The sequence below is a fragment of the Silurus meridionalis genome, chromosome 16 (genome assembly GCF_014805685.1).
Source record: "Silurus meridionalis isolate SWU-2019-XX chromosome 16, ASM1480568v1, whole genome shotgun sequence".
Taxonomy (NCBI): domain Eukaryota; kingdom Metazoa; phylum Chordata; class Actinopteri; order Siluriformes; family Siluridae; genus Silurus; species Silurus meridionalis.
Window position 1 is genome coordinate 3,257,819 of NC_060899.1, and position 24,911 is coordinate 3,282,729.

At 40.6% G+C, this 24,911-nt stretch overlaps 2 protein-coding genes and 1 long non-coding RNA gene across 5 annotated transcripts; 1 reads left to right on the forward strand and 2 right to left on the reverse strand.

Annotated features, from left to right (window-relative positions):
• Positions 1–453: 453 nt before the first annotated feature.
• On the reverse strand, positions 454–12,612 carry samhd1 (SAM domain and HD domain 1). Of its 2 annotated transcripts, none has more exons than XM_046868844.1 (16): positions 12,257–12,612; positions 10,893–10,959; positions 10,022–10,094; positions 8,890–9,050; positions 8,328–8,443; positions 7,442–7,512; positions 6,981–7,154; positions 6,794–6,894; positions 6,046–6,154; positions 5,720–5,811; positions 4,665–4,780; positions 4,256–4,395; positions 2,967–3,056; positions 2,163–2,267; positions 1,341–1,478; positions 454–1,186 (listed from the first exon to the last, which is right to left on the reverse strand). In XM_046868844.1, the coding sequence occupies exons 1-16, from the start codon at positions 12,519–12,521 to the stop codon at positions 1,019–1,021; spliced, it is 1,986 nt and encodes a 661-aa protein (XP_046724800.1). In that variant the 5' UTR covers positions 12,522–12,612; the 3' UTR covers positions 454–1,018. The 2 variants fall into 2 exon arrangements, with proteins under 2 accessions (XP_046724800.1, XP_046724801.1); XM_046868845.1 differs by lacking the exon at positions 12,257–12,612 and adding an exon at positions 11,270–11,382.
• Positions 12,613–13,574: 962 nt separating this feature from the next.
• Positions 13,575–14,512, reverse strand: LOC124399043. The gene is made up of 3 exons (XR_006928162.1): positions 14,439–14,512; positions 14,216–14,311; positions 13,575–14,109 (listed from the first exon to the last, which is right to left on the reverse strand). It is a non-coding gene; the product is annotated as an uncharacterized LOC124399043 (long non-coding RNA).
• An 83-nt stretch (positions 14,513–14,595) lies between these two features.
• On the forward strand, positions 14,596–19,839 carry rhoac (ras homolog gene family, member Ac). 2 transcript variants are annotated; one of them, XM_046869695.1, is made up of 5 exons: positions 14,596–14,682; positions 16,318–16,473; positions 16,736–16,856; positions 18,502–18,632; positions 18,858–19,839. In XM_046869695.1, the coding sequence occupies exons 2-5, from the start codon at positions 16,318–16,320 to the stop codon at positions 19,029–19,031; spliced, it is 582 nt and encodes a 193-aa protein (XP_046725651.1). In that variant the 5' UTR covers positions 14,596–14,682; the 3' UTR covers positions 19,032–19,839. The 2 variants fall into 2 exon arrangements, with proteins under 2 accessions (XP_046725651.1, XP_046725652.1); XM_046869696.1 differs by lacking the exon at positions 14,596–14,682 and adding an exon at positions 14,703–16,018.
• The last annotated feature ends 5,072 nt before the right edge of the window (positions 19,840–24,911 follow it).

Sequence of the window (24,911 nt, forward strand, 5' to 3'; positions counted from 1 at the left end):
CATGACAAAAATCAAAAGATCATCTGCTATTGAGCTCTGACCTCAACCCTACTGAACACCTTTGGGTGGGGTGGATGGATGGATAATTTTATATATATATATATATATATATATATATATATATATATATATATATATATATATATACACACACACACACACACACACATATATACACACACACACACACACCGACACAGATAATAAAACAATAATAAGCATAATAAAAATAATACTCCATGCCATTATGCCATTTAGTACAGGGTAAAAGAAAGAATGTGGGTGTGGCTAAGTTTTCATAACCAGAAAGTCATGATGTTAGGAAGCCATTTGATTCGGGGTTTTTTTTGCAGTGACAATTTACAAGCTTTAGACTTTTTTTTTTATAAATATTATATATATATATATATATATATATATATATATATATATATATATATATATATATATATATATATATATATATATATATATATATATGATTGTTTTTATTGCTCTGTAATATTTTCAGGGAACCCTTTTCAATTCTTGCCTTTCTCTCAATGTTTTTTTCTTAGCTGGAAGCTTTTTTTGTTTTTTACATTTAAATGAGACACAGACTTTAAAGTCACGTTGGTGTCTTTTTCTTTTTAACAATTTTTTAAAAGTTTTCTTCATTTAGAATTTATTCGTGTTCAGTTTCAGTTTTTATAAATCTTTTATCCTATAGGTCATAGATCTTATCAGTCAGTTGCTGTTGTGATGTTTTTGTAATTTCACCCAGCCTTATTGTTATATTTATTATTATTATAATTTATCATTATTATTTATTATATAATTTAAAATATTGACATGCATTAATACGTAAGCATTAAATACACACCTCCTGCCTTTTACTGCCACTAACAGAAACACTGTTAAAGTTATGGTGTTGAGAGGAAAAGCCTTCAAATAAAATAATAATAAAACAATTTAAAAAAAAAAAAAAAAAAAGAGCCTGAGCATTTTTGTCATCCTGCCAGCAGGGGGTGCAAACACTTTAGCTCGGTTTCTCTTTCGGCGATTGGAACAGGTTAATTTTTACGTGTTTTCCGCCGTTGACCTTCGTTGGAACTCGGACATCCGAGTCACTGTTGCTTTCTTCGTCGTCTTCATTCTGCCAGTCTCGCTTTAGTGGAGTGAGCTCTGGGGCCGTGACATCGCCATCCTACACACACACACACACACACACACACACACACACACACACACACACACACACACACACACACACACACACACACACACACACACACACACACAGTCAGTTGCTTTCATTTATCTGCTGTGTGAAGAAACACCTGCAGGGATCTGAGATTTACCTGTGGTTTGGAGAAGTTTCGGTTCATGCACCACTGTACAAAGTATTTCTTCGCCGCTTCCAGATTCCTTTCGTCTGTTTTCTTGCAGTAAACTCTGATCAGCTGCTCGGCGAAACGCTCCGGAAGCAACTTGGACACCTGCAGGAGAGAAACACATGACCGTGTGTTCCGGTTCACTGCACTACATCCTCATCTGTCCTTCAAATCAGTATGCATTCAAAATATACCTTTAAAAACCCAGTGCATTGTGGGTATTCTGTATGCTGTAGGGTGGAGGATTTAGAGAATAACTGATTGTGGTGAGATGTGGAAGAGGATATAGAGTAGAAAGAAGAAGAAAGTGGAGCGGGAAGAGGGCAAAGAGCAGGAAGAATGAGAAAGAACAAGAATAATTAGAAGATGATGGATGAGGAGTAAAAAGAGGAAGAAAGGATTAGGGATTATGATTGAAAAGAGGATGAATAGAAACAAGATGGAAAGAAGTACAGAAATAAAAAAAAAGAGAAGAAGGAAGAAAAAGAGGAGGGAAAAAGATCAGGCGGGTACAGAGGAACAGAAAAAAAATAGAAGGGTGAATCATAGAGATGATCCTTAAGAGAGAGAGAGAGAGGAGATCAGGATGGGACAGTATTAAAAAAGAAGAAAAGCAAGGAAAAAATAGAGAAGACGAAGATAAAAAGAGGAAGACAAAAAGGAGAAGATCAAGAAGGAACAGGAAGAAGACAAGAAAGAATCTGCATAAAATGAGGAGGAAAGGAGAGAGAATGAACAAGAGAAGTGGTACTTCTTAATAATACTTGCATGACTCAAAACTCAGCATACCTGGTTCTTGCGGATCTTGATGGCTTTAGTGGGATCGTTCTTGCAGTAGAAGTAAACGTTGTTCACAGGATTCTTCTCCTTCATTCCATAATCCATACAAATGACCTGCCACAGCATTAGAAAGTTAGTTCACTTCTCAATGTCACTCTTCCAAACCGTTACACACTCCTAGACTCAGGCGCAGGCAGCGCAGACAGAGACACAGGCGCAGACAGAGACAGGCAGACAGAGACACGGGCGCAGACAGAGACACGGGCGCAGACAGAGACACGGGCGCAGACAGAGACAGGCGCAGACAGAGACACAGGCGCAGGCGGCACAGACAGAGATTTAGGCGCAGACAGACACATGCCCAGACAGAGACACAGGCGCAGACAGAGACACAGGCGCAGACAGCGACAGGCAGACACAGACTCGGGCGCAGACAGAGACACAGGCGCAGGCGGCACAGACAGAGATTTAGGCGCAGACAGACACAGGCGCAGACAGAGACAGCAGACAGAGACTCAGGCTCTGTGTTCCTTGTGGAACCAGGAGTACCTGAGCAACTCATAAAATGTCAATTCCAATGTCTAAACTCTTCATGAGTTGGGACACAACTGGAGTTGGCACAACATCTGAATGCCTCGTGATGATGCAGTACAGCCATGTGTTCGTCATATCAATGATCTCTAACGGGAAGCGGGAACTCTGTCATTTGTTCTTCTTGTACAGGCCCTAGTTTGTCCATCCCTGCCCTACATCATGCACCAGAGGTTTGTCTGGTTTTGCTTCAGACAAAAATTAGAGATTTTCTTCACTTACGCTGACCACAAAGTCCTCGGGCATCAAATCCACGTCCGCGCCATCGGGTTTACACTCAGACACCTCGCGAGACCAGTCGGCTAACATCGCCTGAGAGAAAACAAACAGGAAACACTGATGCTTCAGAAATCATGAAATTAAACATTTACTTAGTAAAAAAAATAAAAAAATAATAAAAAAGCTCAATCATAATTAAAATCAGTATTGTCCTTGACTTTAATAATAATAAAAAAATATTACTACATTATCTTGGTTACATTTTTTTTTTTATAAAATAATTACATGAAAATAAATATAATATCCTGCAAAATGTACAGCATTTAATTATCTAATATTAATAATTGTGTAACTATAAATAACATCAATGGCAATAGTAGTAGGAAATAGTAGTATTATTTTTAATACTATATAAATATATTCCATAAAAATGTAACATTAAAAATTATAAAAAAATTAAACCTTTTTTAATTAATAAACTAGGTTATAAATAAAATAGTCTTAAAATTTTATAATACTTATTAAAACAGCAGTATTTGCTAATCATTAATTTGTGTGTGTAAAGACGCCTATTTACAGACAACTGCTCTATGAGTGTAATTCATAGGGTGTGTTGTGTCGATATTAGTGAGAGAACACACACACACACACACACAAAAAGCTGTAATCTGGGTGCGGGAGGTTAAACCATCATGTGATCCATCTTGATAAGCATAAATTATTGCACTTCATGGGAAAGAGTGAGACTAAACACCAAGTTCAAAACATCTGTGTGTCTGTGCATCTCCATGGATCTGTGTGCCTCCATTTTCAAGGCCACGTCTGTACGTTTCTCAGCAAACTTTAAGTCCCCTAAAAAAAAACCACATGACACACACACACCTGGGTGTGGGAACCAGTTAAACCATCATGTGATTCATCTTCATAATAATTGCACCTCATAAAGAACAAGGCAAATAAAATCAAGGTGAAATCGCCTACGCCCCTGTCTGCCAGTAAAAGTCCTTAATAACACAGTCATTTAGGACAGGATATAATAGTTATGTCACACACACACACACGGGACATTATGACCTATTGGAAAAACATTATTCAACGGGCATCTGCACACACTATTTTAATAAGCATGTTTATTGCACTTCATTTGAAAGAGTGAGACTGAATGAAGTTGAACTGAAATCGTCCGTGTCTCCGTCTGCATGCCTTTAACCAAAGATTGCTGTCCTTAATGTCATTATACAGGAACCCGAATCAATCAGGTGACTGTAATTCCACAAAGATTGTGAGCTGACCTGTGAGACCTCATAGTGAGTGTCAGGAGTTGTCTGCCCCACACATTTGTACAGGCGTCTGCAGAGAATGTTCTGTAGGATGGTCTGAGCTTCGATCAGCGCCGGATCAGACGAGTACAGGACCTGCTCGAAAATGTGATCTGTAGAGCGGTCGAGAGTTTAGAAACAAAAAACTGCATACTAATACATACACACACCCAGTTATTACTGATGTGAAACAGGTACATGAAAGTTACATTTAGTCTTAAAGCAAAGATTATTATTTTCTATTCGTTTGAATTAAAAAACATTTTGCATGGTCAGCAATACTGTCATTAAGAACTGGCTGATTTGATGATTAGAATATATTGATATTACGCTTTTTGGATGATTTTGATGCGTGTTATCGGCAATCTGATACAAATCTGACCTGTGAGTTTAGTGTATGCCTCCATGTCATCGATGGCTTCGGAGATTTTGCGCATCTTTCCAGAAGAACCGCGAATCCGAATGTATGGATCTGCCTTCTCCAGAGCTTCGGTTATCCTGACACACAAACACACATCACACTGTTGGACTCTGTTTAGGTTCTGTGGTGAAGTGACCAAACCCTAATTAGATAGACAGATCTTCCATTTTAACCATGTAAGCCATATCTTCATGGAGCTCGCTAATAGAGGGGCATTATGTTGAAGCAGGTTTGGGTCTCCTAGTAAAAGTTTATGCTAGCACATCCAAAGACGTCCTTGAGTGCCTCCAATGTTCTTGTGACAGACTGGGAAATAAAAAAATACTTTATAGCCCTGTATTAAAGTTCAATGTGTGTGTTTACGAGCGTTTGTGTGCAAAGACTTGTTCTGGCTCGCACTACGCATTTAATAAATGCAAACACTATCTCTGTGTTTGTTTTCCTCCCTTTTCTGTTTGAGGTGGGATTGTGCAAAGCTAAGCAAAGGCTGAACAAAATGCCAACATCAACCCATGTGAGTGCCTGACAGTTGCCAAATGGCATGTGATGGATAAACAGAAGCTAGACTTTGGTCAGATTTCAATTAATGGCTTTTTTTTTGTGGTTCTGGTATTGAGATTGTAGTTGTATATAAAACAGTGAACAGGATTAAACGGTTTCTGCTCATCGTGCTGGTGTTTCACCTTCACCTGTTTTATTTTCACGTAATTGTGCAACACTGTGGTACTTCCATCCCACACAAACTCCGCTTTACATAACTTCCAGGTACAGTTTTCTTTGTTGCGTTTGATATAAAATGCTTTAATGCCTCGGACAACTTGCTGTCGGTTGACCCTGTACTGCCCTCCATTTACCGTATTATCTTGTCACCCTAAACCGAAACTTGAGCAGCCCAACTAATCGATAACGGCATTTGTTGACAACGAATTTCATTATCGATCAGTTGGTTTAGCTCCAATAAAATCAATATTGTGGGTCTGAGTGTAAATTTTTCTCAACATGGTGCGTGTACTCACATGACCTCGATGATGTTACCCACTTTGTGTTGGTAAGCACGTCGATGCAAACAGTTCCGTGTATGAAACAGGTCATACAGATCACCTACTTCCTGTGGAGCAAGAAAACATTACCTATTAATGTAATGTTAAAACACGAAAGTGAAAATAAAATGCTCCTAATGATCACACAACAATGCAGAGTACTGATAAGAATGACAGTTTATTAGTATACAGCACTAGCACCTGCTCTATTAACCCTTAATCACTTTTGTTCTTAATAGATTTGGCAAAAGAACCATTAAGTAGGTCAAAATAATGCAAAGCATTGTGGGAATGGCTTGTACCTTGTCCCTGGTGCAGATGTGTTTTTTGCCCTTCACTTCACACACTCGAGCAAACTTGAAGAAGCGACGGTAGTCCGAGTTATTCTGGATGCCCAGGTGATAGCAGTCTCTGTTTAAGGAAGAAAAACATTAATAATAATAATAATAATAATAATAATAATAATAATAGTAATAATACATTTGCTGTTGTCCAAATTGCACAGGAGCAATATCACATACATAAAATCTCAAAATATTTTATTTGGTCAAAGATCTTTAAACCCAATAAAACTTACACATTATGCCATTCATTTTACTTATTTTGTTTTCATGTATATATCTAAAGTTAGCTGTTTTTATTGCAATTATTGTTTCCTATTTTTAATTCCATGCTATGTCATAAATTAGTCATTAAAAGCATCTTAAAATGTAAATAACAAAAATACCTTTAAATTTGGTCAAGTGGGGTTTTTTTTTTGTTTTGTTTTTTATTTCTATCCAAATTCCTTACATCCAGCATGACAATGCCACTGTGAACAAAACCAGTTCCCTGAAGATATAGTTTACATGAGTTGGAGTGGAAGATCTCCTGCTATAGAGCTGAGCACCTTTAAGATAAATGTGAAGGCTGACCGCACCCCAGGCCTCATTACCTCACCTACCTGACTTTACTAACACACTTGAAACTGAAGGTTGGAGGATCAATCCCCAGTATCTACAAAACTGCAAATCTTGGGCCCCTGAGCATGGATTCAATTCACAATCTCACCTCGCAAAATAATCCCACTTGTCCACATCGATGCCGGTCCTCTTATTAGCTACGATCTCATACAGGAACGATTTCTCCTCTGTTCTTCCTTTGTATGGCCACTAGTGAGAAAATGAGAAACTGAACATCAGTTATTCTGCTATTACATGGTATTTTGCAGTGAGTAGAAATCGCACAGATGCTGTACCATGTCTGAGGAGGAGGAGGGGGAGGAGGAGGAAAAGGAGTCCAGAGGCCCAGCAATCTGCTCTTTAATGAAGATAAGGTCTTGGGGTAGAGAGAGATTGTACTTCTTCATCACATCCTCCAGATTGTTCATTTTTACCAGGTGGTCGAACATCTCCACAGATGCTTTCTCATGCTTCAGAGGAAAAAATAAAAAAATAAAAACGAATGCACGCTGTACAAATCCATTATATGTATCGGGACACCTAGACTTTTTAATATGGACGTCTTTGGAAGCATTCAATTTCGCCTGCACTTAAACTAGGAGACCTAAAACCTGTTCCAGAATGACAAAGCCCCCAATACACAAATCCAGCTCCATAAATTTGAATGAAAGATGGGATGTGAAAAACAAATAGCATACACCAATCTTACGGTCAGGTGTCCACAAACTTTTGCCATTATTCGTTTTAAAATTCTTACCTTCCATTTCAGTCCAGGTCGGACCTTCGGAATAAACATTCCATCAAACATGTGGGAAAAGGGACCATGACCTGCCGAAGAGCATAAAATGACCATTTTGGTTTTGTAACAAAAAAAAAGAAGAAGAAGTAGTTTAAAAAAAAAAAAATTATAAAAAATAAATAAATTCATGATGCGACAAAAGAAATAGGAAGTGGAGTCAATTCTGGAACAATGCTGTTTTCTTTCCTATATGACTCATGCTTTGTCTAAAGGACATGGCTCTGTGCCACACAGGATCTACATCACACTGTTATTAACACTGCAGTGAACATTAAGAACATTCAGAGAAATGTTAGTAATCAGAGCGCATCAAAAACACGAAAGGGTAATGATCCTGGAAGTAATAGGTGCTGGATTGTATCGGGCCTGGGCACTTCCCTAAATACAATCAAAACTACATAGAAAACAGCAAACATCATTTTAGAAATTTTACATAAATACATACACTATATGAATAAAAGTATCAGGACAGCTGATTGTTTTTCCAGTCAAATTGATTCTTCATCAAACTGTTACTACACATTTAGACTTTCTAAACCCTTTTCGATCACTTTTTGCACTTTGCAGCAGTCTTTCGTGATTTTATGCTTTTAAAAATGAGTCCGTTTTGGAGACGCTCTGACTCAGACGTCTAGACATCACAATTTGTCAAACTTGTTCGAATCCTTACGCTCGCCCATTTCTCCTGCTTCTAAAACACCGACTTTGAGGACAAAATGTTCACTTGTTGCCTAATGTATCCCACCCGCTTACAGGTGCAATGATGAAGAGAATCAGTGTTATTCACTTCACCGCTCATAATGTTAAAATCTTATAATGTTATGTCTGACGTGTGTGTCCTTACCGAGGTCATGACATAAGCCAGCGATCTGAACACACAGGATGTCTTGTTTGGTGATGAGGAGCTCGGGTTGTCTCTGGTTCAGAGCTTGGAGAAGACAACCTGCTAAATATCCCACGCTGAGACACAGGAATAAACAGGAAATGTTATATAACAATAACAATAGAGGAAAAAACATCCCTTCTGCGTTGCTTAAATGACTAATTCGAGTCGAACGCACGACAGCATCTCATCTCGCATCCATTTTTTTAAATATATAAGAGACTAAATTTAGAGGGATATTTGCATTTTCATGCACTTCAAGCATGCACCTGCTCTAGCTACAGAGTTCATCATGAAATCTGCTCATCTGGTTATATATACACGTTCTTCAGAGTTGTCCTATGTGCTGAATCGTTACATTCATCAATAAAATTATCTTTAATAAAATATGGTTTCAGTTGTACGTTGCACGTCGAGTCTTTATAATTATACAAAATCAAATCCAGACAAACTGGTTTAACTTCCTGCGACATGTCTACACACACTCACACCCACACCCACACCCACACCCACACCCACACACCCTATGCAATGTTCGAAGCGGTTGTGTGCAGCTCCGGGAAACACCATGTACGTGGCTCCCAGCTGCTTGATGTGCCGCAGACGCTGGAACTGGGGAGTGTCGATGATGTGCACCAGCAGAGGATGGAGCTCGATGTGGCCGTGAATCGGATCGTTGAACACCTGAAGGACGAGCAGAACTTATTATTACGGTTCTATTTTTCCATTACTGATAACTAATACAGGTTGTGCAAGCAAAGTGAAAAATTCCAACAGAATGTTTGCTATTTGTTTAATTCAATTCTCCGCCATTTAGGGATGGATTCCCAGAAGCCCCGCCCACTTTCTCCCAAAACACACTATTGCTTTCCTTGATGGTAAATGGAGAATATTTCAGTGGCAGTCAGGGCCAGCAAGACCTTCTCTGAATCACTGATTTATGTTTTAATATATTTTTGTCTATTATTATGTATTAAATGATTCCCAATAGACCATTTTCTTCGATACATAGTGTTTCTCTCAAGTGCAAGTTTCCCTTAGATTTTTTTATCCAATCAGATGTCAGCAGTCACATCACGTGATTAACCGGAACTGCACTAAGGCCTTCACTGACAAACACTGCAGACATCCATGTTGCTTAACTAATCAGATTTTAACTTGTTTACTCCAGGACCCTCTAGAAGGCGTCTGATAACGTCTGCATTTTCAAGTCCTTTGATCGGATGGTCGGATATATTAGTGTGGAATAGTTTTTTTTTTTTTCTCAATACACGATGACGGACAGAAGAGAATAAATTGATTTGGTCGCAGATACAAGATGGACTTTTTGAGACTTATGCGTTTTCCTTCCTGCAGCACAAAAATACACAATTTGGTGTCATTTCAAATCCCCAGAAAAAAATAATGCAAATTTTTTTTTATTAATTTTTTTTTAAATGCATAAAAAAAGGGGTCATTTTGGTTCATCTCGATGCTTCTGCTAGAGATGATGCATGCGAGCGGTGCAGCTGTGGCTACAGTGAAAGGAGACGTGTTGAATTGAGTTTGGGTTTTTTTTGGACATTTTTGCCTTGTTTAATTACAGTATAAGGAAAACAAAACTTGGTTTACAGAACAGTGAAATGAAGCCAGAAAAAAAAAAAAAAACACCACACCTTCATGGACTCGGATGAAAACTGCCGGAGTTTAAGGAAACAGTGGAGGATCTGTAGACGGCAGCCAAGTGGCCTGAGAGAGAGAGAGAGAGAGAGAGCGAGAGCGAGAGCGAGCGCAGAAGGAGAACCGGAAATAACATTTCACTTTATTCAAAAAGAGCTGAGTCATCATATAACCACTAACAACACGCAATTTTCAGTGTTTAAAATCTGTTATTATATTATAGAACAAATATAACAAACACACACACATACACATCACCCCACATCCACCCTCTCATACACACCACCCTCTCATACACACCACCTCCCATACACACCACCCCACATCCACCCTCTCATACACACCACCCTCTCATACACACCACCCCACATCCACCCTCTCATACACACCACCCCACATCCACCCTCTCATACACACCACCCCTCATACACACCACCCCATCCCATATCCACCCTCTCATACACGCCACACACACACACCCCTAGCAAATCATCCCCAAACAACCACAATCTCTCACAGACACCCCAACCGCACCCTCACACACACCATACACCACACCCTCCCATACACACCACCCCACATCCACCCTCTCATACACACCACCTCTCATACACACCACCCCACATCCACCCTCTCATACACACCACCCCTCATACACACCACCCCACATCCACCCTCTCATACACACCACCCCATCCACCCTCTCATACACACCACCCCATCCCATATCCACCCTCTCATACACCACCCTCTCATACACGCCACACACACACACCCCTAGCAAATCATCCCCAAACAACCACAATCTCTCACAGACACCCCCAACCGCACCCTCACACACACCATACACCACAACTACATACTCACTCTATCCCCATCTTCTCCAGATGGCGCTCAGTGAGATAGCGCACCCCGATTCCTGTTATCTTCTGTTCTGTGGATACACACACCAAGAGGCACAATCATTTACACACATTCACATGCAAGGTCACCCTCCCACAAACACACACACGACAAAATATATGAGGTGTGGGAGCAGAATAATGAACCATTCACACGCTCTTTAAAGGACGATCGAGGACAGTGTTGCTCTGTCTGTCTCTGGAGTCGTCTCTCTCACCTCCAATACACTTGAAATACACACAGTATAGAAATCTGAGCCTGTCCTTGTCTCTCTCTCTCTCTCTCTCTCTCTCTCTGACTTTCTGTTCCATTACTCCTTATGTAATATCAAATACACTTACATTTATGGCATTTGGCAGACGAACTTATCCAGAGTAACAGAGGAAAAAACAGCTTTGGGGTAAAGGTCGCTCCCATCCTCCCTATTTATCTCTTTCTCCCTGCCTCCTTGTCCATCTCTTAATCTCCCATTCTTCATCTCCCTCTCCATCCATCTATCGATCCCCCTGCCTCCCCATCAATCCATCCATCTACCTACACATCCATCGATCAATCAATCTCTGCCTCCTTCTCCTCTCTGTCTCCTCTAATAAAGTAGTGGCCCCATGATTGAGACTATGGGTTACTGATCAAAAGGTTCAAGCCCTGGTATCTTCAAGCTTCCACTCATGGGCCCCTGAGGAAGGCCCTTAACCCTCTGTGCTCCAGGAGTGCTGCATCATGGCTGACACTGTGCTTTGACCCCAGATTCCCCAGAAACCGCTTCAAGCTACTTTCTCTTTTACTGGCGTCCTCTTTATCTCTCTCCAAATCTCACTTCCTTCCTTCTCCTCACCACCATTCCCTCTCCCTCATTCTTTTCTTTCTTTCACTTTTAATAATCCAAATATAAAGATTTCAATGTAAAAAAAAAAAAAATGTATTACATCATTATTAAACAATTTGCATATATTTACATTACAATTACATATAATTGTCATTTAAAAGAATGCAAACAAAAGCAATATTAATATAATTTTCCTGTGTATAACAAATATTATTATATATTCCCTTATCTTTTATTATTATTTTCCTATTACAATATAACACGTTGGGATTTTTTCTCCCATCCGTTTTGCGACAAGAGCTCCGATTGGTTGGAAGCTCTACGCCCCGCCCCCTCGACATACAGCTGCTAATCAGTGAAAGGATTTTCATGCAGGAGGTGGAGCTTTTGCCGGAGAACGGGTGTAGAAAGAAATTTAATGAAATTGAATTTGTTTTTAAATAGCATTTTTGGGTGCGGTTTTATGGTGAAGTAAAAGTTATTATAATTTTTTGTAAATCACCTCTGAACTTTTCCTCCCATTTTTCGAGCCCGTTGTGTCGGAGATAAGAGCATATCTCCTCTGTGTCCCATTGCTTGAAATTGTTGTCTTCTGTCGCTGCATTTCGCTTCTCCGGGGTGCCGAGGATATCCGCGCACAGCGGCTCTTCTCTCGGACGCTTTCGGACGTCCATAACGTGTGACTGTGACTGAACGCCGCTGAGTCTGCGCTTTTCTCCCTCCTGCAGAAAGCCGGCTCTATTTTTGTCTTTGGCGGTTTTTGGCATCGCACATCGCCGTCTCCGCGCTGCCCCCTAGCGTCACAGCCGGTCCTTGCGTCATTTCGAAAACCCCGGAAGCGAAATCCGAACGAGTTTTTCGTCATCTCACTTAATCAAAAACTTTACTTATCAACATTGTAGTTCGACTTCCAATTATAGATTCTGCATCTAAATTCTTTCTTTCTTAGAAATTAATAGGATTTTCTTTTACATTGTATTTAATTTATACATTTCACAAGAAAGTTACGTCATAAAAAACTACATAACCCACAATCCCTTGTTTTCTGCCCCAGCCAGCTTCAAGTGCTTTCAGTCAAGGATTTCTCCAGAAAATACAATCCTCATTGTATAAAAAATAAATAAAAAATCTAATATTTTGGCTGCAAACTTCGTAGCATATTCACTTATCTAAAATTTATACTTAACTTTCGCTTATTATCTAAACCCGGAAGTGCTAATAATGAAAAGGCGTAACTTGATTACGATATAATTGCTGAAACCGGATCAGGAAAAATATAAATAAAAGTCCCATCTCTCTTTCTAATATATGTTGTACAGGAAAACCTATAAACCAGGGTTATAATCTAACTAGAACTTCCCCAAAAAATATATATCAGTCAGTACTTTATAATAGGCTTCTGACATTTTAAAGTTGTTTGAGGAAAAAAGGTTGCAGGTACAAATGTAACACTTTAGTGTTATTATGTGAAAGATTTAATAAAATAAATATGCTTATATCTAATCTACCCAGGATTCACCTGCAGAGGAATAAAATCAATAAATAAAAATGCTTCTCCTAGGACAGTTATCCTGGAATGAAAAAACATGAATTTAATCCACATGAATATATTTGCGAGCTCTAGCTAGTGCGCTCTCGGACTATCCAATCACAGGATGTGTAAATCCGATGTTTTTAAAGCAACAGCCTTCAGGCAAAATTGAGTTTATGCTACAAAAGCCCACACTGTTGATTCTGAATGGTGCACAGCAAACTTCTTTGACCCCCGGTAACACGTGCTGTGACGGCTGAAATCTGATTGATATGAAATGAAGAGAATAGATTATTAGGAATCATTTAATACATATTCAAGAGCAAAAAATATACTAAAATATATGATCCTTGTAGAGTTTAAGCCAGCAGAAAAAGGTGATTATTGTTATGGGTGGTATCAAAAAGCTTTGTTCTCCCTCAGACGCCTTAAAACATTACAGTAGAAATCACTATTAGAGGTCTGGACCCCGGAGACGAATTCTCAATGCACAATGCAGTGAATGGCTGCAATGTGAATGAGCTGCGGACCTGCCTCACTTTTTTTGGTCATGGAGATGAAGGGCTCTTCCAATGTGAAGACTGTTGCTTAGTCTCAGGGTCATACCCATGCACCCAAGTTTCATCACTGGTAATGATTCTCGAAATGAAGGACGGGTTGTCCATGGCATACTGATAGAGTTCTTGGTAGATTTCAAATGTGGTGTTCCTGAGTCAACAGCCTGGGGACAAACTTGGCAGGAACACGGCGCATGTTCAAACCCCACATGAGGATCACCAAGGCTGTTCCATATGACATACGAACAAAGCCAGCAGTGTTGTTCCCTGACACAACAGTGCAAGAAAAAAAGAAAGTGCAAACAAACAATACAAGACAGTGCAAGACGGATATACACAAAATACTAAAAATAGCGCAGACCAACATACATACTTTATAGTATGTTAATATATCCCGATATGGGCAGGAAGATGTCTTTTGGCACATCAACTTATGAAGATCGGTGCTCCCTGTGACTGTGTGTGCAACCTAGTGCAAACAGACAATACAAGACAAATATAAAATAAAAAATAAAAAAAAAACAATATACCTACTGAATAATATGTTAATATATCCCGATATGAACAGGACGATGTTTTTTGGTACATTGACTTACGAAGGTCGGTGCTCCCTGTGACTGTGCATAGTCTTGAATCTTTTTTTATCACCTCATATATTGATATAAAGCTAAGCAAGCGAACGGAGTGGGTCTTTTATTTTGAAATCGGGAACCGCTACTCGCTCGCGAACACTTTTACTGCGTGGCACTTCCGGGAAAAGGCGTGGCGGAGCCATAGGTGGGCGGGGCCTAAAGTCGAACAGGAAAGTGAGTCGCTACTTCCTCGGCGTTCAGCGAAACGGTAAAGGAAAATAAATACAAATAAAAATGACAGCGAGCGAACGCGTGTTTTCAGATTTATCTCGTTGGAACGACGTTTTTTGAAGGATGACGGTTTTATAAGCGGTAATAAGCGCTCAGTGGAGTTTTCTAGCATGGAGCTGGCGTTAGTTACCGTTAGCCCGCGTCCGCTGTTAGCCGGCTTTTTAGAGCAGTTTTCGGCAACTTTATTTGATTTAATTTCTTAAATACTGACAATATTGTTGTGATTTAACGCATATGTTGTGTATAAAACGTGTCGAAGTGACGCTGTTTGTGCTGTACAGGCCTCGGGATGGGCCGAGAGCGCGTTCACGGGGTTTGTGTAATTTTTTTTAACATCCGGGTAGCGACGAGTCGTTCATGGACGAATCGTTTAATGTGACTCAGAAGAACGACTCAGAGTGATTCCTTCATTTTCTACTCGATGCGCATGCGCAAGCTTTCCATAGGTTATGTACAGGAAACATAATTGAGTAGTCCATCTCTTTTCATTTAAATTTTTTTATTGCCAATGTATCAAATAATACATACAGAATGCATGCATCATCTTTATCAGAAGCATCAATATTAAGCTCATAAAATGATCTGGGTTTTCTCTGAATTTTTTCTGTTTCTAATTGTTTTCTTGGAGATTGGAAATTAAGGGAATTTTTGTGCAAATTACACAGGAAATAAAATAATGTATGAATGGAAAACTGTAATTCTTTCCTCACAATGTCCATTCTTTTTAAAATATCGGTATGTGTATCTGCGACCAAATCAGTTTCTTCTTCTCTGTCTACTGATCTGATATTTCAGACTAACACTCTGATTATCCAATTAAAGAACGACAGTCGGCACCTCGCAGTCTGATTGGAACAGTGCTCACAGTTCTGGTCTGAAACACACAATCTGATTGGATAGAAACTCATACAGACAAAAGCTATGAAGGCGAAGAGAATAGACTAGAATAGAATAATTGAATACATATTTATGGACAGAAATTTATTAAGTCAGTGATTCTGATAGACTTGAGGCAATCTGAGAAGACCTTGCTGGCCCTGATGGTCCTACACTGGTAATACTGCAATGCAATGCTTTAAAGCTCGCTAAATCAGAACAGATCCAGTCCGACTGTCCCGAAGTTACAAACACACAATTTACACAAAACCACTTCATTAAACTGCACCATTTTTTACATGAGGATTAAACAGTTTCTCCTCACCGTGCTGATGTTTCACCTTCAGCTGTGACACCACCGTGTTTTATTTTTACGTGCTCGTGCAACACTGTGGTACTTCTATCCCACAAAAGCTCAACTTTGCAATAACTTCCAGGTACAGTTTTCTTTGTTGCGTTTAATATAAAATGCTCTCATGCCTCGGATGACTTGGGACGCAGAACCAAAACTTATCGATTATTATTATTTTTTTTATCAAATAGTTGTTCTATCTATCTATCTATCTATCTATCTATCTATCTATCTATCTATCTATCTATTTATTATTTATAGCTTTCTTTTTCCTCATGTAAATACGTAAACTGTGTTCTTCACACATAAATAATGATTAAAATGCACCTTTTGTTGACTTTTGCGCTCCGGAATAAACAGAATTTTCCGAATCGTGCTTTTCAGATGGCGGCGATCCGTAAGAAGCTGGTGATCGTCGGGGATGGCGCTTGTGGAAAGACATGCTTATTGATCGTGTTCAGTAAAGACCAGTTCCCCGAGGTTTACGTCCCCACCGTGTTCGAGAATTACGTCGCCGACATCGAGGTGGACGGAAAGCAGGTGTGGTTTTTACTTCGATTCTGTTTATTTATTCATTGTTTAAAGAAACTTTATTATCAAGGCACTCAGGATTATTGATCGAAAAAAAAGAATGATTTGATGCTCCAGTCGTTGATCTTTTGTAGTTCCACATATAGTAATTCCTCTAGTCGTTCATTGTCTATGTGTGGAGCGACACCAAAGTACAAACAGGTGACAAACTGAAGGGAAAAATGGCATGGGGAATGATGAACATCATGTGTGTGTGTGTGGTCATGTGCAGGTGGAGCTTGCTCTGTGGGATACTGCCGGTCAGGAGGATTACGATCGCCTGAGGCCGCTCTCGTACCCGGACACGGACGTCATCCTCATGTGCTTCTCTATAGACAGTCCTGATAGCTTGGGTGAGCCATGTCTCAAGTTCTCAGATATTTTCAGTGTTCAGCAACTTTATCCCTCAACCAGGAGGATGGTATATAAATGAATAATGTGAATATCGTTATGTGTTCACTTAATTACTTCCAAGTCCAAGATTAGCCCTCGGTATTACAATATTATTAACGCCAATGAACAACAAACATACATAGCAATCAGCATGAAATCAGTGCCTAAACAACAAATTACCTGAGATAAATATTAATGTTGGGAAAAAAAAGGTAATATAAATAAAATCTTTAATATTTTTAAATATATTATAGAATTTTTTCGATTATTTTGATTAATCTGAATTTTTTTATTATAATTTGTTTATGTATTTTTTTTTTTTTTTTACGGTTAGTTGAATAATTGGATTAAAAAATATATATATTTCTCTAATTAGATATTATAACTTATTATAGCTATAGAAAACCCTAATTCGGAGTATTTATGTATAAATGTGTAGTTAAAAATGCAAAAGATTAAATACTTTTAATTTAGACATTTTAAAGCGTATAGTGCTGCTTGTTGAGGACTGAATTGGGGATTTCCTCATGCTGGGTTGTTTCTTTTTGTAAATCAACATTTGTATTGTATTTTCCAGATGGCAAATTCACAACCAGACTTTAGAAAAATCAATATAAAATCTAAACCTCATTATAGAAAATTTTTTGTTAAAAAAAGTACACAGAGATTTTGTTCACTTGTGAAGTATCGAATATATAATTAATCAAATTTTGTATAATTAAATATACAAACATTTAAAACAAGCATGTGAAAGAAGTAAAGCTGCAGTTTCCAAAACACGTTTGAAAACAGATATTTTACTGTTGTAGTAGACAAACGCTATAAAAATAGAAATGAATGGAGAAACAAACAAAAGCTCACAGGCTCGATAAAAAAAAAAAAAAAAAAAGGGTAAAATGTGTTGGTGTACATATGCATAATCATTCGCTGAAAACCACAACAGTGACTAGAAATGTAATCATTTACTGCAGCTGTTATTTGCTGCTCTTTGATTTAGTGTTTGTTCACACTGTTTTAATGTGCATGAATTCATCACGATGTCGCGATTTGATTGCGCAACCTGATGCTCGCGAGTCAACGACAGAACAGATCAGGTGCGACTGTCATGAAGTTACAAACAGTTTACACAATAACACTTTACTAAACTAACATTTCAACATGATGAGGATTAAACAGTTTCATCCGTCACACCACTGTGTTTTATTTTCACGTGCTCGTGCAACACCATGCTACTTCCATCCCACACAAACTCCGCTTTACATAACTTCCAGGTACAGTTTTCTTTGTTGCGTTTAATATTAAATGCTCTCGTACCTCAGACGACTTGGGACGCACACCTTTTCCTGCTGTCGGTTGACCCTCCATTTACTGTATTATCTTGTCACGCTAAACCAGTACTTGAGCAGCCCAACTAATTGATAACGTCATTCGTTGACAACGAATTTCATTATCGATTGGTTGTTGCAGCTACAGTCAGAATTTAATCTTCATTAAACATTTTTCTTGCCTGTAATATTTTTGTAATTTTGTTGATACTTTTGAAAAGTGAAGAAAGAAAAAAATATCACCAATGCTAACACCCTCCATTTATCTTCAATTTTCCAGAGAACATTCCAGAGAAGTGGACGCCAGAAGTGAAGCATTTCTGTCCGAACGTCCCCATCATCCTCGTGGGGAACAAGAAGGACCTGCGGAACGACGAGCACACTCGACGAGAGCTCTCCAAGATGAAACAGGTTTTTACTTTTCTGTTCGTTCGTTGTTTTATAAAGCGAATCGCACCACTGATGTATCGCATCCGATTTAATTCTTTCTTTATTTTATTTTCCTTTTGTTTTTTTATATATATAATTTTTTTTTATATATAACCAGCACATCATGACAAATTCCTTGTACATGCAGCATGATACTTGCTAACGAAGACGATTCTGATTTTGTGCGTTTCGTTGATTTTGTCGCAGGAGCCCGTAAAACCTGAAGAAGCTCGCGACATGGCGAACCGGATCAACGCTTTCGGTTATCTAGAATGCTCGGCGAAGACGAAAGACGGCGTCAGGGAAGTGTTCGAAATGGCCACCAGGGCGGCGCTGCAGGCCAAGAAGCGCGGCAAGAAGAACGGCTGCCTGTTGTTATAGACATGCCGATCCAAACTACAGGGCTGGTCGGAGGATCTTTAACTCCGCCGCGGTGAAACAGGGAGGGAGGGGCGGGGTTTAATTCCCATGATACTGATACAGCCAATCAGAGACGGGGTTGATTTAGAGAAGCCGCGATCCATGATAAGGACGTCTGAAACAGCGTAGAGATTCGGCATTAATCTGTCATTACGAAGCCCAGAATAGGGCCTCATTTCAGTAATGGTTTTAATACCCTCTTGTCCATTTTCCCTTGAAGGCACTGCTGCACCGTCAACATGTGTGCGATGAGAAATAACGTATATATTATAACGTTTAATTATATTCTAGCTAGTTTACAAGCCAGTAATACTTTATATTTAAGGGGAAGTGAACAAGGGTGTGAGGATCTCAGTTTTGGTACCCAGTGCAGGGTCTATTTGTTTTTTGTTTTTTTAAGACTTCCTCTGAGATTAGTTTTTTTTTAAAGGAATCCGTCATTAGGACTTTTTTTTTTTTTTTTTGGTCTCCACTGTTTTTCATCCTGATCTCTTTTCCTGTCTTCAGTGACTGTGTTGAACTGACTGTACGTATGTTTGTATATGTGTGTATATGAATGCATGCGCATCTTTCTTTGTAAATGAGTGTATTTAGACTACCCCCATTACCCTTTTTCCCTCCCTATACCTGGTGTCTTACAGGATTCTGGGCTGTACATTAGTGATCTGATACGTTTGGCGTTCGGGTTTCATGTTATTTAAAAAAAAAAAGAAGCATACGGTTTTTTAAACATTGCATTTAGAAAAATAAAATTAAATTGAAAAAGCCAGTTGTGTCTTTGACTGTTTTTTTTTTTTATATATATACAATGCAACAACACTTTTTGTAAACTTTTTGTCTGTCATTTTTAGTTTCATTAGACATTAGGCGATTTGTCTAGTAGTTCCAGTAGCGTCTAGCAAAGCGAAGATGAAGAGTTTTGTTAGTTTTGTTGTTTTTGTTACTTTTCGTGGTGGTGTAGTTCTTTCTTTTGCTAGTACAAATATAATTCACTGCATTGCAACTACAAATGAACCAACATACAACAGCCAATCAGCTTTTTGTTGTTGTCTTGGATTGTACCACAGATGTAAACAGACTAAGGATTTTTTTTTTATCCCAATGAGGACAGTGCTGCTGGTTCTGGTTATTGTGGATCAGTTTAGTGTGGTTATAGATTATTTTATTGTTATATCGCTTAGATATAAGCAGAAATACACGTTTGTTAAATGGCTCCCTCTTGTGGCTGAACTTTGTATGTAGACATTTTCAAATTGACCACTGCAGATGACTTACAATTATTTAATCGCAATGAAGCACTTGTTTTTACCCTTTAAGTTAACAGAGCTGTTTTCTTTTCTTTCTTTACTTTTCATTTGTTTTCCTTTCTTTGTTTTGTTTTTTCATTTCTCTTCTTTACTTTTATTTTCGTGTTTTCTTTCCTTTTTTATTTTATTCTTTAATTTTTATTTTACTTTCAAATTTCTTTACTTTCTTTTCTGATACCAAACCCAGTTTAAAAACATTCATGCATTTGACCCCAGTTCAAGCACTGGCCCTGAAAAAATGAACAAGCAAAAAACATTAAAAATCCAGGGACCTCATGGCCCACCCAAGAATGGAACACTACAAGGAACCTAATACCAAATTAGTGGCCGTCCATTCTGCAATTCAAGACCTGTGTAGATGGCTGTCCCTTCATACACTGAGCTTTACTGGGGACATCATCCAGTAGCTCAGTGATCAGCTTCTGCCTGCGCTGGCAGCATGTGGCTACATAAACTTGTAGACACTGGTTATTGTAGTGCTCTCCAGCCCTTCGGTAAACAAATTACAAAAACAAAACAAGTCTCTTACTATAGACAAATATTTCTGATTTTGACATAAATTTTTCTGCACCTCAGTTCCGATGTTTTCATGCATAGTTGAATTGCTTAGAGCTGTTTCTACATCTGAGGTCTGACTTTTTGGCCATATCCCTCCATGAAGATCACGTCTGACCAGATCTTCAGACAGTACATTTGTTTGCTCATGGCACTGTGGACATCTGTATGATATCAAAAGGACATAACCATGATGTGTCTATCATCTGCTGAATTATGTTTCCTTGGCTGACAACATCAACAATTTCTTTTTGCTATTCCACTGTGTGACTGTGTTTCAACTTACATATGAAATTGATGATCATTAGCTCCTGCTTGATATAATTGGTTAATCATACACCTGACACACAAAATCCCCAAAAAGTGTACATAGTGTAAGAATTAAAAGCAATTAAATTATAATTGCAGTCGCACCAAATATAGATTTAATTTAGATTTCTATTCTGATTGTTCACTTTATATTGTAGTATTTGACAGAAATAAATGAACACTTATTTTGGAAAGCATTCTAACATTACAGCATTTGTTCTCAACTGCCTAAAACCTTTGCACAGTACTGTATATCTGCTAAATCAATGCAAAATAAATGTTTCCTAATATGTTTATATTTAAAGGCTACTATGTTAAGAAGCTCTGCATTTATGTGCACCAGAAACTGTAGTTTTGTGTTACAGATATATTTATTTTATTGTAATTAAATTTCATGAATATATATTTATTGAAAAGTGCGTTCATTGAAATGAGTAATAATTGGGAATTAAACTGTTGAATGTGCATCTTTCAGGGTTGCACATCGCACATCGTTTTAAAAAGCAATAAAGGATTTGTTGCTTATCATATTTCTTTATTATTATTATTATTATTATTATTATCACTATTATTATTATTATTATTATTATCATTATTAATATTATTATTATTATTATTATTATTATTATTATTATTATTATTATCATTATTAATAATAATAATATTATTATTATTATTATTATTATTATTATTATTATTATTATTATTATTATCTTGTCTCAGCTCGGGAAAGGGTTTGTTCACCACTTCCAGAACAGTGAATACAAGTGGTACCACTGGATTACAGCCTCTGAGGAGCGCTGCAAATTATGAGTCTGTATCTCTGGTAAATAGGTTGTATTTTATTAAAATTGTTATGTTTTTGTCATGTTATTAGACAAATATTGATTCTGAACTGCTCCAGATGTTGTAGGTGCACAGTTGTGGTTGTAGTGTAGATGTTTGGAGTTTTAACTGGGTTTCTTGCTTTAGTAAAATGGTATTCACCCTCCATATGTGAAATGCATCTCTGTAATTGTCAGGGATCCACCTGCCACGCCCCCTTTGGTGGCTCTCTATGCCTCCACTCTCCATAGAGCTCCAGGTTTAACCACGCACACCTGGAGCTCATCGTCACTCATGCCTCCACTCCCTGAAGCTCCAGGTTTAACGAGGCACACCTGGGGTTCATCATCACTCCACCCTGCTTCTATATAAGCTCCTCATTCACTCCCAACCCCTGTTCGTTATTGAATGTGTTGGACACTACGTACTGTTCATGTTAGACTTCCCGTACTGCATGTTTTGGTCTTCCGGTTCTCTTACCGAACTCTACTTGTCCGTTCCATCCGGACTCCACTATCCCATCCCCGCTGCGCTTCACCTCCCGTGCATCTCGGGTCAGCTAGCGCACCTCGGACTTTCTCAACCGTAGGACTGCCGTGTGCTTGTGCTTGTGTGTGTGTGTGTGTGTGTGTGTGTGTGTGTGCTCGTGTCTCTTCGCTCCCTCACCCTTGCTTTAAAACTCAAGCGAGCTGTACTCCGGCTTTCGCCTTCAGTTTCGCCCGCACCCTGACAGAATAACGAACCTCCTGAAAAGGAAATTTAAAAAAAAAAAAAAAAAAAAAAAAAGAGAGGAAAAACATGATCGGGTTGCTGCCGTGGTCCCGGCGCGATCCCAACCTCGGATGGAGGATTCGCTGTGCCGCGATGAAACAACGGTCGAGCTCCGCCTCGGGAAAAACCCGAAAGCCCGCTGCCGTTTCACGCGGATGCAGCTCGGCAGCGCCACGCCCCCGTGATGACGTCAGGGATTTCCCGGCTCGCTTCTCCGGCGACAGGGCTGAGTGGGGCGGATTTCTACGGTGCGTTGGTGGATATATGGACTTTTATTCGTCCTCTTACACCACGGAAGCAGAAAAGATCGCTCTCCACATTTCTTTGCTGTCTGGGGAATCCCTTTCTCTAGCCAGTGAATTGTGGAGCGCCTCTGGTGGCGAATTCGGCTCGTGCGCCCGGTTTATCCGGCTTCTCACCCGGGAACTAGGGATGGTCACCGCAGATCTCCACCATCTCTCTCCCGCTACCAAAAGCACGATTCCGCTCCAGTGTATCCCGAAGAGCTCCGTTCCGCACCAGAGTTTCCCGGAGAGCGCCGCTCCATCCCAGGACCTCCGGGGGATTTCCACCGTGCTCCAGGCCCTACACCAGGCCATCCAAAATGGCTCTGCTCCATCCCAGGACCTCCATGAGATCTCCGCCCTGCTCCAGGCCCTTCAGGAGGACTCCACTCCGCCCCAGGGTCTCCAGGAGATCCTCAGCCTGCTCCAAGACCTTCAAGAGAGCACAACTCCGCCCCAGGACCTCCAGGAGAGCGTAGCTCCGCCCCAGGACCTCCAGGAGAACTTGGCTCCGTTCCAGGTCGTCCAGGAAAGCGCGGCTCTGCCCCAGGACCTCCTAGAGAGAACAGCTTCGCTTCAGGGTTTCCGGGACAGCTCCTTCCCGCTCCAGGTCTCCACAGAGAGCTCGGCTCCTTTCCAGGTCATCCAGAAGAGCTTAGCTTCGTTCCCGGTCGTCCAGAAGAGCTCAGTTCCGCTCCAGGACCTCCACGAGAACTCAGCTCCGCTCCAGTGTGTCCCCGAGAGCACCTTTTCGCTCCAGTGTGTCCCGGAGAGCACCTCTCCACTCCAGTGTGTCCCCGAGAGCGTCTCTCAGCTCCAAGGTCTCCAGGCGAGCTCAGTTCTACGCCAAGGTCTCCAGGCGAGCTCTGTTCTGCTTCAGGACCTCCAGGACAGCTCCGTTCGCCGACATCTGTGCCGCCATCTGGCCGCGAAAAGGACGTCGCGCCGCCGTCTGGCCGCGAAAAGGACGTTGTACCGCCGCCTGGACGCGAAAGGGACGTCGTACCGCCGCCTCACGGTCTCCCCGAAGATGATGACTTGCCTCACGGTCACCTAGAAGGCGACAGCTCACCACACTGTCGCCCTGGAGTTGGGGCCACGTCACAGGGTTCCTCTCCAGGCGAAGCCACGTCCGAGAGCTCTTCTCCGCTCCACAGAGTCTCCGAGAGCTCTTCTCCGCTCCACAGAGTCTCCGAGAGCTCCTCTCTGCTCCACAGAGTCTCCGAGAGCTCCTCTCTGCTCCACAGAGTCTCCGAGAGCTCCTCTCCACTCCAGCACGTCCCGCCTCCGAGCTCCTCTGATGGCGACGTCTTGCCTCCGTGCGACTCCGATGGCGACGTCTTGCCTCCGTGCGGCTCCGATGGCGACGTCACGCCTTTGAGTTCCTCCAAAGACGACGTCATGCCTCCGAGCTCCTCCGATGGCGACGTCTCACCCCAGAGCTCCTCCTTCGACGACGTCTCGCTCCTGAGCTTCCTGGAAGGCGACGTCTCGCCCCAGAGCTCCTCCTTCGCGACGTCTCGCCCCAGAGCTCCTCCTTCGGCGACGTCTCGCCCCAGAGCTCCTCCTTCGGCGACGTCTCGCCCCAGAGCTCCTCCTTCGGCGACGTCTCGCCCCAGAGCTCCTCCTTCGGCGACGCCCGCCCCAGAGCTCCTCCTTCGACGACGTCTCGCTCCCGAGCTTCCTGGAAGGCGACGCCTCGCCCCAGAGCTCCTCCTTTGGCGACGTCTCGCCTCCGAGCTCCTCCTTCGGCGACGTCTCGCCCCAGAACTCCTCCTTCGGCGACGTCT

Bases quoted from the DNA above. Each gene is read 5' to 3' on its own strand.
- samhd1 (XM_046868844.1), bottom strand. From the start codon at position 12,521: ATGCCAAAAACCGCCAAAGACAAAAATAGAGCCGGCTTTCTGCAGGAG. The intron at 5,812-6,045 runs GTACAAGCCATT...CTTGCTCCACAG, and splicing joins ACATCTGCACCAGGGACAAG to GAAGTAGGTGATCTGTATGA. The intron at 4,396-4,664 runs GTCAGATTTGTA...ACCGCTCTACAG, and splicing joins GGCATACACTAAACTCACAG to ATCACATTTTCGAGCAGGTC.
- rhoac (XM_046869695.1), top strand. From the start codon at position 16,318: ATGGCGGCGATCCGTAAGAAGCTGGTGATCGTCGGGGATGGCGCTTGT. The intron at 16,474-16,735 runs GTGTGGTTTTTA...GGTCATGTGCAG, and splicing joins TCGAGGTGGACGGAAAGCAG to GTGGAGCTTGCTCTGTGGGA. The intron at 16,857-18,501 runs GTGAGCCATGTC...TCAATTTTCCAG, and splicing joins AGACAGTCCTGATAGCTTGG to AGAACATTCCAGAGAAGTGG.